This window comes from Panthera onca, chromosome B1 (assembly GCF_046562875.1).
Source record: "Panthera onca isolate mPanOnc1 chromosome B1, mPanOnc1 haplotype 2, whole genome shotgun sequence".
NCBI lineage: Eukaryota > Metazoa > Chordata > Mammalia > Carnivora > Felidae > Panthera > Panthera onca.
The window spans coordinates 30141299-30158538 of record NC_138342.1 but is presented as its reverse complement, the minus strand read 5'-3'; the positions used below and the strand labels follow the sequence as shown (position 1 = coordinate 30158538).

Below are 17240 nucleotides of genomic sequence, written 5' to 3'. Positions count from 1 at the left end.
TATTACTCTTGGAGAGAGTAGTTAGTTTTCCTCAAATATTTATTGAATGAATAAATGTAAATAGATGAGTCAGTAAGTTGGAAGACATTTGCTGAGATATCCTCTCTTCTTAAGAAAAAGAGACTTTGACAGTAAGGGAACCAATAGGAGTGAGCTCCCAAATTCAGCTGGAAAAGAGGTCAGGGGACTATTTATAAATGCAGAGAGAAGAGACGTTCACAGTAGGCTATTTTGAAACATCTGGTTGTTAGTTTAACAATGCAACTCAAATTCAGAGCAATGGTGGGGTTTAAGTTTATACTAAAAATTTAGAATTAACATATGTATGATAAAGTACACATAGCATAAGCGTAAATTTTTAAAAATCTTTCTATTGATCTGTAACATCCTACTAGTTTTGACCTGACTAAATTAAAACAATGTTCAGGGCAGCATGAAATGGAACAGAATCCTGAAGAATATGTGCCCATGTTCTTATCAAGAGATCGAAGTGGTCTCATTCTTCTTTCAGCTAAATGTTGCTGGTTGTAGAGGGGTAGCAGGGAGCTGGCACTGGGCAGAAGCAGGTGCCCAGCTAGGGGCACACAGGTAGGGCTCCTCCGCCATGATGCAGGCTTTGGCTTACTGCTTTTCACTGTCCCCACTTCTGCTCTTGTACGAACTCAGCACAATGAAACCTTTCTGGTTGTTGAAGAATTATGGCTCTCCTTTAAAGATCTGTGAATTAGAACTGACAACAAGTTTCAGACATTAGCCCGTTAAAATCTAGGTGGATAGCTTGAAAGAGAAAGACTGAAGCCAAGAACATTATCAAGTACATAACTATTGAGATTATTACCGAAAACATCTAAACCTAGGTATTATGGAACCTATTGAAAGAGAAAGACTGAAGCCAAGAACATTATCAAGTACATAACTATTGAGATTATTACCGAAAACATCTAAACCTAGGTATTATGGAACCTATTGGTAACTTCTTGTGATAAGGAAGTGAACTATCACTTCTAGCCTTCACTGAATGTGGAAATGGATCCTAAGTTCTAGATTTTGAAAGAGTTGTACTTTTGAGATTGCACAGTAAATAAAATAATCAAAATGCAACTTACACAATTCTTTCTTCTTGATCCGAGCTGCAGAATGCTTTTGCCCAAGCTCTGGCTATTTTCAGCTCAAACCTTAGTTACTTTCCATCCAGCAGACACTAATTAAATGTTTATTGCTTGCCAGGGATTGTTACAAGATCTTTATGCATAGTTACTCATTTCATCCTCCAAACAGCTCTGTGAAGTAGGCACTATTGTCCTGACAGTGGTGAGGCTCAGAAAAATAAAGGAACTTCCCTATGGTCTTGCAGCTAGTGCATGGCGGAGCTGGGATCACTGGTAATCCCTGTGCTGTGTCCTCTGGACACTGTACTCCCTGTACTACTGCCTGGTGGAAGAGGGGATGGAATAGGTAGGGAAAGCTCACGGATGTGGTGGTAGATAGTATAAGACCTGAACTGGCCTCTAAAGGAAAGAAAAGAGCTCTAAATGTGTACAGGGAATTCAGTTTGAATAAAAGGAAGCTGGCCCAAACCTTCTAGTCTGTCTCCCTAGCTCCTTATTGTGGTAAAAACAAAATAAAACATGCAGCATAAAATTTGCCATCTTTACTATTTCACAGGGTATAGTTGGGTAGTAAGTAGATCTACGTTGTTGTGAAGTAGACTTCCAGAGCTTTTTCATCTTGTAGAACTGAAACTGCACACCCACGAGACACCCGCCCCCTGCTCTGCCGGCCCTTTCTACGAATTGGAGTACTTTAGATACCTCATAGAGGTGGAATCATGCAGTATCTGTCTTTTTGTGACTGCCTTATTTCACTCAGCAAAAAGTCCTCAAGGTTTGTCCATATTACAGCACGTTGCAGAATTTCCTTCCTTTTGAAGGCTTCATAGTATTCAGTTGTATGTGTACTCTACATGTGGTTATCCATCAGGGAACATTTGGGTTGCTTCCACTCCTTATCTCCTTTGGCATCACATTTAAAATTAAACCTTTAAAACTAGTCTAATACCTTCTGGGACAGTACTTCAGTACTTTCTATTCTAGTCAAGCTGCATTTTTGTTTTTGTCCACCATTGACTGTTCTCGTGGGTGGTGACTACTTACTTTGGCTATATTTGATTATCTGATTTTGGCTTCCTACTGTTTTATTATATAGCGCCACAGTGGCTGTCTTTCTGCAATGATAGATGCAAAATAAGTTTTAATAAGCAATTTTATGTTACTTTTGCTTCACATAGTAATTTCAAAGATCTTTTCCCCTAATTTGTCACTTTGTCTTAAATCCCACACAAGTAGAAGTGAATGAATGTAGTTTTTCTTTTTTAGCTACTTTCATGGACACATATACCCACAATCAAACTGAAAAGGTATATAAGACTTGAGCTTGCAAGACATGGTGTTTTGAAACAGAATTTCCGTAGTGACCATAGGTGCTTATGCATAGGAGATTCAAAGGAGGGGAAAAAATCTGAAGTGCTTGATATCACTCTTTTGTTAAATCCATTTTCTAGCTCTTAGGGGGCATCATGGTTAAGAGCACAGGTTGTAGAGTCGGACCCTGAGAATTCTGGAATTTATTCACTCTTTACCCGTGCTGTGGCTTTGGGTGTGGGACTTTCCTCCCAAGGCAGTTGTGAGGGTTAGTTGTAGATCCTAAGTAGATGGTGTGTAAACATCCGCAAATATTGGCCATTATTACTAGCAGTATAAGCCTGAGGGAGAATGAAAGACAATGGCTGTGTTTGATGTGTGGGGAGTAGTAGCCTTCAAGGCAGAGAACTTGTCAGTGAAGGTCAGGGCCTGCGGGTGACCACAATCCAGAGAGATGGCCAGGTTGACGGAGCTAGGCTTCCTGTGTGGGATTTAATGGGGGTAGTGTTGCCACAAGCTAAGATATGTGAACGGGTGGTAGGGGAGTGGGGTGCTGAATGACCGATTTGATAGTATTTTGGCAGCTAAGCACTCAGGCTGGAAAAACAAGTTAGGATTCTTGACTCCTGACCCTTTGCAGTCTCTTCTGTACCATGGGATGGAGTAATGTGACAACAAGCATATTTTCTCTAAAGTACTTCCTCTTCTGCATGGTTGTGGGGACCAAAGTGGAATATGTCATCTTTATGAATCCTTGGAGTGAATATCTCAGTATTAAACAGGAGTTTGCTTGATATGCAAACACCATGGTACATATTTCTTGTGATTGTAGTGTGTACTGAGGCACAGGTAGAATTCAGTTAAGACCTGTGTCCCACACTAACTTGTTCAGCATGATACCCATGTGGAACTCCCTTAAGGGATTAGCTGTTTCTCTGCAATACGTTTATTCTCAACTTGAAGTCAGGGACAGTTCTCTTATCATCTGTAGTGCCAGGCATCCTATGGGGGTAACTGATTAGTGATAGAGATTTAGAAGAGCAAAAAGTGTACAGGAGGTTTCTACCTTGGGTATCATTTCAGGGTGTCATAAATCAACTTTACTATCAACTGGTGCCACTCGAACATCATGACAGGCAAAAGAATCTTTTTTCACACATTTCTGGGTTTCCCCCTGCGGGATAGTTTCACTCCATTGGGAACCACTGTTCTGGAATACAGTAAACCCTCATTGTTCTTCAAATCAGTAAGATTCGTATTGATAACCTTGAAAAGTTTCATTATTCGTGTGGCAACCTAGTTTCTCTTTATTTGGTAGATATTTTCAGTCTTGTGATTCTGTGATTATTAAGCCTGTTTTGACACAGTTGCACTTTCTAAACATTCTAATGTTATGTTTCTGATTTTAAAAAGGTGAACTTTAAAGTTATGACAACATTCATTTGTATGGTGCTTTTTTTCTCCCATAAGATATTAGAGTCAGGCAAGTACGAGCACTGAATACTTTAATGACTTCATGGATTCATGAAGTGACCCATGGTTTTCAATTTTTTTCTTTCTTTGCTCAGTTGGGGGGGGGGTATGACAAAGCTCCCCTGGTGGTGGGTGATGGGGAAGAGCTTCACTGGGGGGTTTACCTTACTTGAGGCATTAGGAGAGGGAAAGCTGTCCCACAGGTGGTTTAGAATGCTTCCAGCTAACTTTCTACCTGCCCCCCCCCCCCCCCCCCCCCCACCATTCCTATGGATTGGAGGATTCTGTATTTGAATCTTGTCCCTGTTTCTGACAAGTTTGGTGACCTATATAGACAAACGTTAAAACTGTATGTATTTTACACTTTTCATTTTATTTATTTTTTAATTTTATTTATTTGTTTTTGAGAGAGAGAGAAGGCGAAACAATGAGCAGAGGAGAGGCAGAGAGAGAGGGGGAATAGAGGATCCAAAGTAGGCTCTGTGCTGACATCAGAGAGCCCGATGTGGGGCTTGAACTCACGAACCATGAGATCATGACCTGAGCCAATGTAGGAAGCTTAACTGCCTGAGCCACCCAGGCACTCCTATGCTTTCCATATTAAATACTCTCAAAGCTGTGAAAAAGTCTTTTTATTGAATACATGCTATGTGCCTGATGGTGTTCAAAGGCTAGAGCAGTGAACAGTACACAAGATCTCTGCCTTCTCTGTCCACAGATACCGGGTAGTAACAAAGCCATCAAATAGAGTAAGAGTAGGGAGTAGCAGAGGGAGAGTAGGGAAGGCTTCTCTGAAGTGGCCACATTTGAGCAGAGACCAACCAAAGTGATGGAGGGAGCCATGAGTTGGGGAAGCAGATTTGAAAGAGATACAAGGGTGAGAAGTGAGCTCATGACGTGGGGATAAAACTGAGGCCAACTTGGTGGCAAATGAATGATGGAATGGACAGCCAGGGGATATGAAGTTGGAGAGTCTCAGAGGGAGTGACGTGTTACGACTTTTGTTATAAAATGAATCTTTCTGACTGCTGTATGAGACTATACTGTGTGTGTACGGGAGGTGGGGGGGGGCAGGACAGAATCAGGGCTATGAATCAGGAAGCGATTGTAGTGGTCTGAGATGAACAAGATAGTGGCCTGGACTAGGCTGTGAGCAGAGGCGGTGAGAAGTAGTTTATGCAGGACAGAGTTTTAAGGTTGAGCTCAATAAGATAATAGCATAATGCATTATTAAGTGATCTCCAAGCCAGGCATGGGATGGGTACTTGTAAATGTTATTTCCCTTTTACTTCTTGAAAATTGGTCAGGATAGGATGGGAAAATGTACAAGCACATGTGTAGTGCCAGCAATTTTGCATTCTCTAGACATGTAGTACATATACATCATGCACTGTGTTTCTAAATAAATAATTTGACTGGCATTTATTGGGCAACTTATATGGACTGGTCATCATTTTGGCAAAGTTGTTAGTTTATTATGGGATAGTAAAAAATAATTATAATGGCAAACACTTAACATTCCTTGTGTGCAGTTAGTATTCTAAGTGCTTCACAACAGCCCTGTGAAATAAGGTCTTGTTACTCCTGTTCTCCTGATGAGGGTGAACTAAGGCCCAGAAAGGTTAAATGCTTGTCCAAGCTTATAGAACTAGTAAGTGGAAGAATTGGGATTTGACCAAGGCTGTTCAGCTCCCAAATCTTCGTTTTGTACTCCTAAACTATCCCACTTCTGTAGGTTACTATGGAATAAGTGGAATATGATTTAATGCTCTAAGAAGTAAATGCTGTAGGAATACAGAGAGTTTATTTCTTGTTCAGTAGAGACCTTGTGACAACATTTGAGTTAGACTTTAAATAATGGGAAAGGTTTTAGCTGTGGGGACATAGTGATGACAGGCATGGAAATAAATATAGTGATGGAAGTATATGTCTACTAAGCACTTAACTTGTACTAAGCACTGTTTGACCACTTAATCTTGACCAGCACTGACATAGCTTTGAGTGTTTCCATTTTCCGGGTAAAGAAACAAACACACAGACATGCGCCGTATTTACACTGCTAGGAAGTGGAGGAGGTTGGGTTTGAGTTTGACACCAGATGGATGGGCAAGGGGTTGGGAGGGGTAATCTGTCCTTAGGGGAGGAAAGTGATGAGCTTAGGCTCAGGTGTGATGGTGTAAAGTGTATTTGGGGAATGTGAAGAATTTAAAACTGTAAAATTTTGTTGCACATCCCTCTCATCCCAAGTACAAATTTCTGAGCCTGTTATCAGCCATCATTGCTGCACAGAAGATCCACAGACCAGTTCCTTGGAGAGCCACTGACCCAGAACACAGCATGCCTGCCAGTGTGCCCAAGGGGAGGTCAAAGTGCGCAGGGCTTTGATCTCAGTTTAAGGGTGTGCACATCCATCTCTTTGCATCCGATGAGTGTATGGGCTAGAAGAAAGAAGGATCTGGAACACCCTTGAGTAGTCAGACAGTTAAAAAGCCTGGTGACTGAGGGATGGAGCTGTCAAAGTGTAGAAAGGATGGGAGGGCCTGTGGGAGGGAGCCTCTTTCACATCTTGAAAAGGAATTGAGTTCATGTTCAGCATGTTGAATGATGGCAGGGAGGTAGTTTTGAGTAGAACTTTTGGTGTATTCATCCTCGATTCAGCCGCCCAGGAAGTGTTTGTGTATACTCCAAGGAAAGGCAAGGGCTTTGTGTAGAAAACGTACATGCAAACATACCATGAAACTAACAAAATGGGCCTCTCAAGTACTTCTTCTATGCCTACTATCTTCTCCTATCACTTAAACAAGTTCCAAGCGCTTTGCAAAGTTCTAGGATCCTAGTTATAGATGTATATAAAGGAAGGAGGGATTCATTTAAGAGGTTAAGAGGTTGATAGGAAGCCTTCACAGAGAAGATAATACCTGCCTGCCTATTCAAATTCTTTTAAATCATGCATAGGATTGTGCAAAATGTTCAGATTTGCAAGCAGATGGTGCATATGCCAAAGGTATGGGGCTATTAAACAGTTTGTTGCCTTAAGAATGATAATTAACAATAATGAGCTAAAGTGAGCAAGGGATGCTGGTAGAATGTTTGGCATGGTTGAAATTGCTGGAGCTAGTACATAGGAACACCTACCTTGCAGTAAATAATAGGAGGCATGGTATCTGGCACATAATTGGTGTTTACATCAATAGTAGCTGCTATTATTGTTATTATTAGACTGAGACCAGACTGTGGTATGACACGGGAATAAGCTTAGACTTCATCCTGTTGAGGATGTGGAGGGACATGCTAAATTTGGAGTTTTCAGTAGATCACTGAAGACCGGGCTGAGGGATTTGTTTAGAGACTGTCATAATCCAGGCAAGAGATATGAGTGTGTGAACCATGGTAAGGGCAGTGAGGACAGAGGAGAGTATTAGTCAGTTTGGGCTGCTGCAACAAAATACCACAGACTTTTGGCTTAACAGAAACAGGCGTTTATATTTTCGCAGCTCAGGAGTCGGGGAAGTCCAAGATCAAGGTGTTACCCAGTTTGGCAATAATCATTTCCATTTGTGATGTGCAAAAAAAAAAAAAAAAGATAATGTATTTATTTACAAAATAATTGTGTAGAGCAAGAGTAGTGTATCTGAGAATTAGTTTTGTATAAAGTGTTGAAGTTTAGCTTTCTACGTTTTTTTTTCCCCCCTGACATTTTGTCATTTTGAATGTGGCAGAGGGATACCTTATTGTCAAAGTCATTTCCTGCCTTGTGTCTCTTGTTTGTATTTTTCTTTCTCTGCATCCACAGTGCTGTCTGAGGATAATACGTGCTTTCCCTTTTTTGTGTGTACGTGTGTGTCAGTGTTTGCCGATATTTTTAAATAGCGGAGACAATAGCTTTTGGCCTTTTGGCAGATAAGACATGCAGTGTTTGAGTGGTGTCTCTTGGAGAGTTATTTTGAAATGTGATTTTCAGAGACAGTGCATTAACACTTGTTCAGATAAATTGACTTAGATTGGGTGAGTCTCATTTTACTATTTCAGCATATGTTATGCATGTTGTCTACTTTTTTTTCTTTTTGTGGAAGCATAATATACAGGAGTGTGCACATATCCTACATTTTCACAAACTGAACACAGTCACATAAACAGCACCTAGATAAATGGACTTAAAAAAATTTAATGATGTTGTTTGGGAGTAAAGTGAACCTATGTACATCTGCTATGTAGAAAGGAAAATGTGACCTTTAGACTTTTTTTTTTCCCCCTTTCATATTATTTCCTGTTACCTAATGTATTTACATATTATTCAGGCAGTTTTATCTTGTATATCAATATTGTGCGTACAATGCTACTGCATTTTTTGAATGAAAATTATTAACCTGAGAAATGTATTCTAACTGTGCTTTTTAAGAGTGTCTTTGCAGAAATGTATTAAAGGGTAGGGTTGTTCATACTTAGATACTGTTAAGAAACATTTTCTAAAATTTGGAAATCAAAAAGGACATGTATAGCATGTTCTTTCAATGCATTGTGTGGGGGTATTGTTTAACAGGCCCACCCTAGGGGTATTTATTTCTAATTTTGTGCTCTACTTTCTATGTGCTGTTTGATTAGAGCCCTGAACTGGGAAGTTATCTGTTAGCTTATAGATTTTTGTCTGGTAGAGAGATAACCCCAAAGGTTATGGTTTTATTGCCCTGTAGGACATTAACCAGTTTTTTAAATCTAACCTACTAATCTTAGTCTTAACATGAAAAAAAAAAAAAGTCTTTTCTGTCTAAACCTATTGCACAAATGTTCCTGGAAACAGTCTTACCATCTTACTGGTTCCTTCATTAATGGGTTGAATAAATTATTTGACACATGTTCATTTTATATTTGTGGGAAAGTTGTTTTTTACCTTTTTGAAAATCATCATTTGATCCCACCATGGCATTTCTGCCTTGTATCCTCACACTTTACCTAGGAATTGACTCTCTGAGGCATGCAGAGTAATGGCAAAGATTCTAAACTCTGAGTGAGCGAAAGTAATTATCCTCGTTTCTATTGTGTTTCTCCAGAGAAAGTTTATCATGTCAGACTAGGTTTTCATAACTAAAATATCCTAATCCATTAATATTCTTTTCTTTTTCAGGCTTAAGCACATAAAACATTCACTGTGAAGAAAATAACATTTTGAGACATTTCTCTGTTGCGAGTGATAGAGGAAAAACCAATACAGAAGTGGACTTTCCTGTGTGTATCTCCTTGTACTGCTTTTGATAACTCAGCTTAGTAATGAAGCCACCATTATGTCCTCAGTCAGTGAAGTAAATGTTGATATCAGAGATTTCCTAATGAGCATTAATTTGGAGCAGTATCTCCTACGCTTCCGCGAGTTTGGTTTTGATACTGTGAAGGACTGTGCGGCAGTCAATGACAGCGTGCTGCACAAAATTGGAATATCACCTACAGGACACCGGAGGAGGATACTGAAACAGTTGCAGATAATCTTGTCAAAAATGCAAGATATCCCAATATATGCAAATGTTCATAAAACAAAGAAGGACGATGAGACTTCAAAGATTCCCCATGCTCCATTCTCTGATGGGAGTAACTCCGGAGACCTTTCAGATGCAGGTGGTATTCAGGCACCTAGCCCAACGCAGTGGGAGACTGTTACCAAAACTCTTGATCAAAATGATGTTAGTGTAGAAAATAGCCAGTCTCTTAAATCAGATGATAAGCTGTCTCTTCCTAAACACAACTTTCCCCTTCCAGAAGAAGAACCACACCCAAGTTTGAATTCTTTTCAGCATACTTTATTTGGTAGTGAAAATATTAAAGGAGAATCTTTGATTACAGAGATAACTATGGATTGCACAATCGAAGAGCAACAAACAAACAGAGCTGATTTGATCTCAGAAAATGTGAGCCAGCTTCCTGATGTGGGCTCTGAATGCCTTTCTTCCCTCCGCCCGTCAGTATCAGAGGCAAATTCTGGAAGTGGAACTAATGGTTTATTAGAAAGATCACTGCCATCCCCATTCTTTCAATTTCAAGGAGAGATGGTTGTAAATGATTTGTATGTTCCATCATCACCAATCCTAGCACCCATGAGAAGCCGTAGCAAGCTGGTTTCAAGACCATCTAGATCTTTTCTGCTAAGACATCGTCCTGTACCAGAGATTCCAGGGTCTACAAAAGGAATTTCAGGGAGGTAAGAATTTTTATGACGAGCCCTAAGTATTCAATTTGAGTGGATTTAGTTGCTTGTAACGCGTATTTTTAGGATTGGTAAATTTGACGTCTATTAATTTGCCTATTCAATGACCCTTTTTTTTCTTCTAAAATGAGAACGTGTCATTTCTTTTGTACACTGTTTCCCAGAGTCTATTTCTAACTTATAACTGCCTGGGACTCTTTAGTTTTCTTCCATTTAAGTGGGGGAAAGTCCCTTCCTCTAATTTTACCTGGCAGTTCCTTCCCATGCCTTCCTTCACACCTGGTTTTAAATTCTTCCATGAGGGCAGTTCTTATATTTGAATTGTTGACTCTGTCTCCTGACTGGATTATTTGTCCTTCAGCGGCGGCCATGTTTCTTTTTTTTTTTTTTTTTTTAAACATTTATTCATTTTTTTGAGAGAGAGAGAGAGACAGAGTGTGAGTGGGGGAGGGGCAGAGAGAGAGAGGGAGCCACAGAATCCAAAGCAGGCTCCAGGTTTTGAGCTGTCAGCACAGAGCCCACCTTGGGGCTGGAACCCATGAACCGCGAGATCATGACCTGAGCCGAAGTCAGATGCTTAACTGACTGAGCCACTCAGTCGCCCCAGGGGCCCTGTTTCTAACATTTGTATCTCTACTGCTTGACACAATGCATTGGCATGAATTAGTAATTCAAGATACATGTAGGGAGCACCAGCTTGGTTCTGGTCACTGTGCTCGGTGGGGAGGTAGAGAGGAACGAAGGTGCTTGAAGTGTAGCGTAGGAGACAGATGGTAACAGTACAGTGTGAAATCCGGTTCACTGGAACCGGAATTCTAAAGAGGGGCCCACCAGCATTGCATGTTGGGTTGTTAGTCCTTTGAGGTAACTGCGGAGGCTAAGCGCTGACTTAACAGCAGAGAGAACTTTCGTCCCTTTCTCAGGGTTACACCTAAAATAGTTGTGGTTTTCTCCAGGGCTGTGGTGGGATGTTTTTCTTTTTTTTTTCTTTCTTTTTTTTAATTTTTTTTTTTTTTTCATTAAAAGCTAACACTTGTCTCTTTGCTGGGAGTCATGAGGTTGTTCGACTGTTAACTGCTGTGGTACTAGATGTAATTATGGATTTCCTGCACAGGCTCTAGGCTGGCATTTCTGCAATACCCTCCTTCCCTGCTTGTTTCCACTCTACCCCTACTGCTGGTACTGTTGCCTGTGGGCATCTTTGGTAATTACAGTGCAAAATCCTGGTTGTATTTGCAGGAGAAAATGCAGAAGTTTAGTATTTGCCAAAGAAAATGTGGCAATTTACAGGACTGTTGATTTAAGAACCTCTCATTAGAGCGTAAACTCTTTGAGGGAAGAGATCCTGTGTACTTTGTCTTTGTCTCTTGGCATCCCTCGCGCCAACAGCAAAGTCTAGTCTTTCCTTGGGAATCAGTAGTAATAGTGTCCTTTATTAAACATCCTAGGAGCCAGTTTGTTTTATAATTTCCTGTGGGTTATCTAAATCTCTCAGTGGCACTGGAGGTATTATTCCTACATTTTCTTAGGTAATTGAGCCCTAGGCTGATTTTGACAGGATCACATGAGTGGTAAACTGGAGTTTCATTCCAGTACATCAGACTCTAGAACCCACACACTTCCTTAACCACTCATTTAGGAAATATTCTTAAAAATATTCACTGCATATATGAGAAAGTATTAGGAATGTAGGAGGTTACCAATTTTTGTATGACACTGTAGTTTTAAAATATTTTGCTAATTTTAAACAAAGTAACTGAGGGCGGTTTGCCATGAGTATACACATTAAAATTGTGTCTTTGCCAGAACAGAATCCTTCGGGGAGTTGTAAGGATATAACTTCACACAAGAAACATTTGGCTTAAGTTTTAAAAGGTGCTATTTTTCATAAGTTCTTGAGAAACTTGATGTTTCTTCATTTGTAAGCGTAAGCTTTATATCATATGAAAGACTTGTAATTCACATTGTTTGTGAGTATGAGCCTTTGAAAATGAGAATTGAAATAATGTTAAAATTAGTAAATAAGTTAGTCCTAGTTGCATCATAGCCCTGCCAGGTTACCCCTCATAACCTTTCTTCTTTGATTATGGCGGTAAATGGTAACCCTGCATCTGTGGTACTCAAATCATACAATGAGAAACTAAATTATTTTCAGACTTCACTTGTATTTTTCCTTGCGGTCCTGGCCTGAATTGCAAATAGGAATTTTGCAAGATTTTAAAATGTCATAATATGAGTTTTAAAATAAAACTGTGGATTATATAACCTGAGATTCTCTGTAATCAGATTACATCTAAATGATATTTTAGTACATTTCTGGATATACCAAATAAAAATATTTCTTTGTGGCCAAGGCTTTTAACATAATTTCTTTACTAAACATTTCATGTATCTGTTAAAAGGTATATATGATGTTGGATGCGTTCCTTGTGTGAAGCCTTCTGTTTTTGTCTCCCTGGACATCAGTTCCTCCCCAGCTGCCTCTTCCCTCCTTATTTATCTGACAAAATGGACACTCTGGTCAAATGGATTATCTTTGTCCTTGCCTTCAGTTTTTCCTGAATTCCTGCCTGCTCCTTTTCTTGGAAAGGCTGGGCTAGATGGGGCTATTGAGCAATGAACCTCAGGATCTCTTTTTAACCTTTCTTGAGGGCCAGGGCAGAACTAGGCTTAAAGAGCTGGCTCTTCCCTTATCACTTTCACCTGGAGGTTTCCCATGGAGGCCTCCAAGCAGGAAGTGAGGTCCAGCATCTTACCATTTCCCTGGGAGTCCTGGGCGTGTCCTGTGATCCTTCCGGGAGCCTCCTCTTCTGTGCTCAAGACAGGAAAGAACAAGATCCTTTCAGCTACTAAAGAGGTACCTTTCTTACCCTCCTTCCCAGTTTAAAGATTTTCATACGTCTCGCATGCAACTGTTTTATCCTTGGCACAAGTCACAAAGTCCTTCTCTTTTAGGTATTGTGCCTCTAAATGTTTTTAGGGAAGGGGAAATAAGGAAGCAGAGATGGGGTGCAGGAAGATGAAAGGCGGGGCTGCACAGTGATTGGAGGACATCTGTTATAATTTATTGTTAAGACTGGTGTACCATATTGACTGAAGGGTCTTTAAGAGTTTGAAATCTAAACCTGAAGTCTCCAGGCTTCTTTGAACTTTTTATTAAAAATAACAGTCTTCGATATTTTTCTCTAGATATACATAGACATGATACAGACATTAGAAATGGATAACCCTATTTTAGACTTTAATGTTGAAAGATATTTAAGCAGAAAATGTACAGAAAAGTCTTAAGCAGTGGTTGGGTGCATTGAATAAGAAAAATACAGAAACTCATCCCATCTTTTCCATGTTGAAGAAAAACTTCACATTTCATGTTATAGCAGAAAAATGCTTAGCAATCCAAAATTCTTTATATGCCTTTAAAATGTCTTCTTTTTAAATTCTATGAAAAAATAGGCTGATTATTTTAATATTTTCAAAATTTGGACTTCACCTAAATTTTGAAAAATCAAAATTTAAGTAGTTAATAGTTTGATTTATTCTTAGAGGATAATGATATCTGTCTGCTTCAGATTTTTTATAAGTAAAAAGACATTAGATTTATACTTTTTATTTCATAATATAAAAAGCACCACTTTGAAAAATATGTGTTCTTAAATTCCAGTTATTTAACATACAGTGTAATATTAGTTTCAGGTGTAGAGTATAGTGATTCAATAATTCCACATGACACCCGGTGGTCATCACAACAAGTGCACTCCTTAATCTCCATCGCCTATTTTATCCATCCCTCCACCCACCTCCTTTCTGATAACCGTCACTTTGTTCTCTGTAGTTAAGAGTCTGTTTCTTGGTTTAACTGCCTCTTTCTTTTACCCCTCTCTGCTTGTTTGTTTTGTTTTCTTAAATTTGTCATATGACTGAAATGATAGGGTATTTAGTATCATACTGTCTAGTTCGTCCATATCATTGCAAATAACAAGATTTCATTCTTTTTGATGGCTGAATAATATTCCATTATATATATAAGTACCACATCTTCTTTATCCATTCATCAGGCACTGGACACTTGGGCTGTTTCCATAATTTGGCTATTATAGATAATGCTGCAGTAAACATCAGGGTACATTTATCCTTTTGATTTCGTATTTTTGTATCTTTGGATAAATACCTAGTAGTGCAATTGATGGATCAGAGGGTAATTCTATTTTTAACATTCTGAGGAACCTCCCTACTGTTTTCCAGAGTTGCTGTACAAGTTCACATTCCCACCAACCGTGCAAGAGGGTTCCCCTTTCTCTACATCCTCACCAATATCTATTGTCTCTCATGTAGTTGATTTTAGCTATTCTGACTTGTGTGAGGTGATATCTCTTTGTAGTTTTGATTTGTAGTTCCCTGATGATCAGTGATGTTGAGCATCTTTTCATGTGTCTCTTGGCCATCTAGATATCTTCTTTGGAAATATGTCTATTCATGACTTCTGCCCATAAAAAAATACATTTTGAGCTGCAATTTTTGCTAGTTTAAAGAACTATTTGAGGATAATAATGTAGACTTTTGTGTTGTAATCCATCTGTAATTATCATTTATTCTTTTCCTGAGGACATCTTTTTGGGAACGTCTTGGATTGAGACTTAAATATCTCTGCATTATAAATTTCACATTCTTAGTCTGTGCTGTAGTTAATAGACTCATGTTTTCTGAAATCAGATTTGTGTGTTTAGTTAGATATATGTAACCTCAAGGCAGTTTTAAACTGCTGCCTAATGATCGTGATTTTCTTTTGAATTCAATTCTGTAATGATCCGTAGTTAGTCCGTTGTAGTTTGTTATGAATTGCAAGAATTGCATTTTTTAAAAACATTCTGTGAAATGATAGTCCATTTATGGTGTATAATTATTTTTTGCTGTGGCTGCCTTGTCTAAGTAACAGGTAAGTGTGGATCATAAAGGGAGATCTTTAACATTAATTAACCTTGATAGCACTGCTTTATTTGGTTATTTTAGTGGTTTAAAATATATTAAAAAATAATATCTGTATTATGCTAAAGATTCACTTTGGTAACCAGAGGCTTTTTTTTTTTTTTTTTTTGCAACTTGGTGTTTTAATATTATATTTGAGATTTATCCACATTGATGCACATACTTTATGTAATAATTGCTGTGTAGTATTTTACTAAAAAAAAAAAAACAAAAACAACACATGGTTATTCCTCTACTAGGTTGATGACATGTTTTCTCTATCACAAAGAAGAGTGTGAATACTTTTAAGGACTTGAAGAAACAAATGTGCACATAAAGTTTACCAGAAGGACCATTTTCTCCTCTAATAAAAATGATAATTGGTTCATTCTTGCTGTTTATATTGTGAAGGGCACACCTTATGCTCCTTAAAAGCATTTTTTCATTAATCCTCGTAATATTCCCGGGAAGCAGGCCTGGGAATTAATCTCCTTCAGTAAATGAGGAAACCAGGCTCAGGACTGTTAGGTAACTTGACCAAGGTCACGAAAGCATAATTAATGAGAAGGTGATAACTACTGCTTTTCTTAATGGTTTTTTAATTTTTATAAATCAACCATGCTTTTATATGTTAAATTTAAAAGGCAACCTACAGTTTTTAGGATAACTGGTGGGAAGACAATAGGGCAGAAAGAGGCAGAAAGGAAAGAATGGGGGCTTTGCCTCTTGCTAGCTGTGGACTTGGGCTGGGAGAGCCTCCTTTATTGGCAGGATTAGGACAACTGGTTTTATGTCATAGAGCTGTTATGAGGATGAAATATGAGATGTAGATATATATAAATTCCTAACACAATGTTTTGGGCATAATAGATATTAGAATATAAAATAGCTTGTGATAACTTATTCATAGGTAAATGAGAATATAAATTACTAATGGCTGGTTTTCAAAATAACTTTTTTTCCTGTGTTGAGCTAATCTTTCATCAACACTAGATCAAATGAAGTTGGTTGATAGATTCGGTAATTTCTTGCAGTTGGATACTGAGTATCATAATTAAAACCACAAACATTTTTCTTTACATTTCATATGACTAATAGTAAAACCAGCAAAATATGCTTTAAAGCACCACTAATATATTTAAAATTCTTGTAATTCGTCTTTAAACATGTTTTCAGTATATTTATCATGTATGTTAATATTTACTAATTTTATTAAATACTTATATATTAAATACATACATAATTTTCTTTTTTGGTTTTGATTTTTTTTTAATTTAAGAAATCTTTGTATACTCCAAGGTTGCAAAGATTTTCTTGCGTATATTTCCAGAAGTTTTAGAACATTAGCATTAACATGTAGGTCTAAACTCCATTTCAAGTTCACTTTTGTATATGGTATGAAATAATGGTTGGTGTTCATTCCTTTTTTCATTAAGATATCCAGTTGTTCCAGCAACACTTGTTGAAAAGACTATCCTTTCCCCATTCAATTGCTTTCACATTTTTTCAGAAAACAGTGGACCGTAGATGTGTGGGAGTTAGGTGGAATTGTTATTTTGTTCCATTAATTTATGTGTTTATCCTTTCACCAATTATACACTGATTTGATTGCTATAGATTTAAGACTAAATATTGAAACTGTACAGTATAAATCTTCCAACTTGTTGTTCTTTTAAATATTTGACCATAGTAGGTTATTTGTATGTGCATGTACATTTTAGAGTCATCTTGTCAATTTCTATATAAAAGCTCATTAGAATTTTGTTTGGTATTATATTGACCCTGTATATCAACATGTGGAGAATTGACATCTTAACAACATTGAGTTTTCCAATCCAATAACATGGTATATGTATCTATTTTGGTCTTTTTAAATTTTTCAATGTTACATGGTTTTCAGTGTGCAGATCATGCCCATGTTTGGTAAATTTACCCCTTACTATTTCATGTTATTGATATTATTATAAAATTTATATTTCAAACTATTTTTCCAGTTGCTCAATGCTAGCATTTAGAAATACTATTGAATTTGTTAATATCTTCCCCTTATCCTGGGACCTTGCTAGGCTTACTAGTTTGAGAATCTTTCTGGCAGATTCCTTAGGATTTTCTACTTAATGGATACCTTCTGCTTGTAAGAGTTCTTATTTTCCAATCTGCATGCCCTTTATTTCTTTTATATATCATATTGT

General features: G+C 38.0%; 1 protein-coding gene across 2 annotated transcripts in view; it reads left to right on the top strand.

Moving 5' to 3' along the window:
• Nucleotides 1–17240, top strand: part of ARAP2 (ArfGAP with RhoGAP domain, ankyrin repeat and PH domain 2) — a 188477-nt gene that overhangs the window by 3209 nt on the left and 168028 nt on the right. For both annotated transcript variants that reach the window (XM_078446218.2, XM_078446219.2), the window contains exon 2: nucleotides 9016–10080. In XM_078446218.2, coding sequence (XP_078302344.1) covers nucleotides 9173–10080 — 908 coding nt within the window. In that variant the 5' untranslated portion in view covers nucleotides 9016–9172. The remainder of the gene's footprint in view (nucleotides 1–9015; nucleotides 10081–17240) is intronic.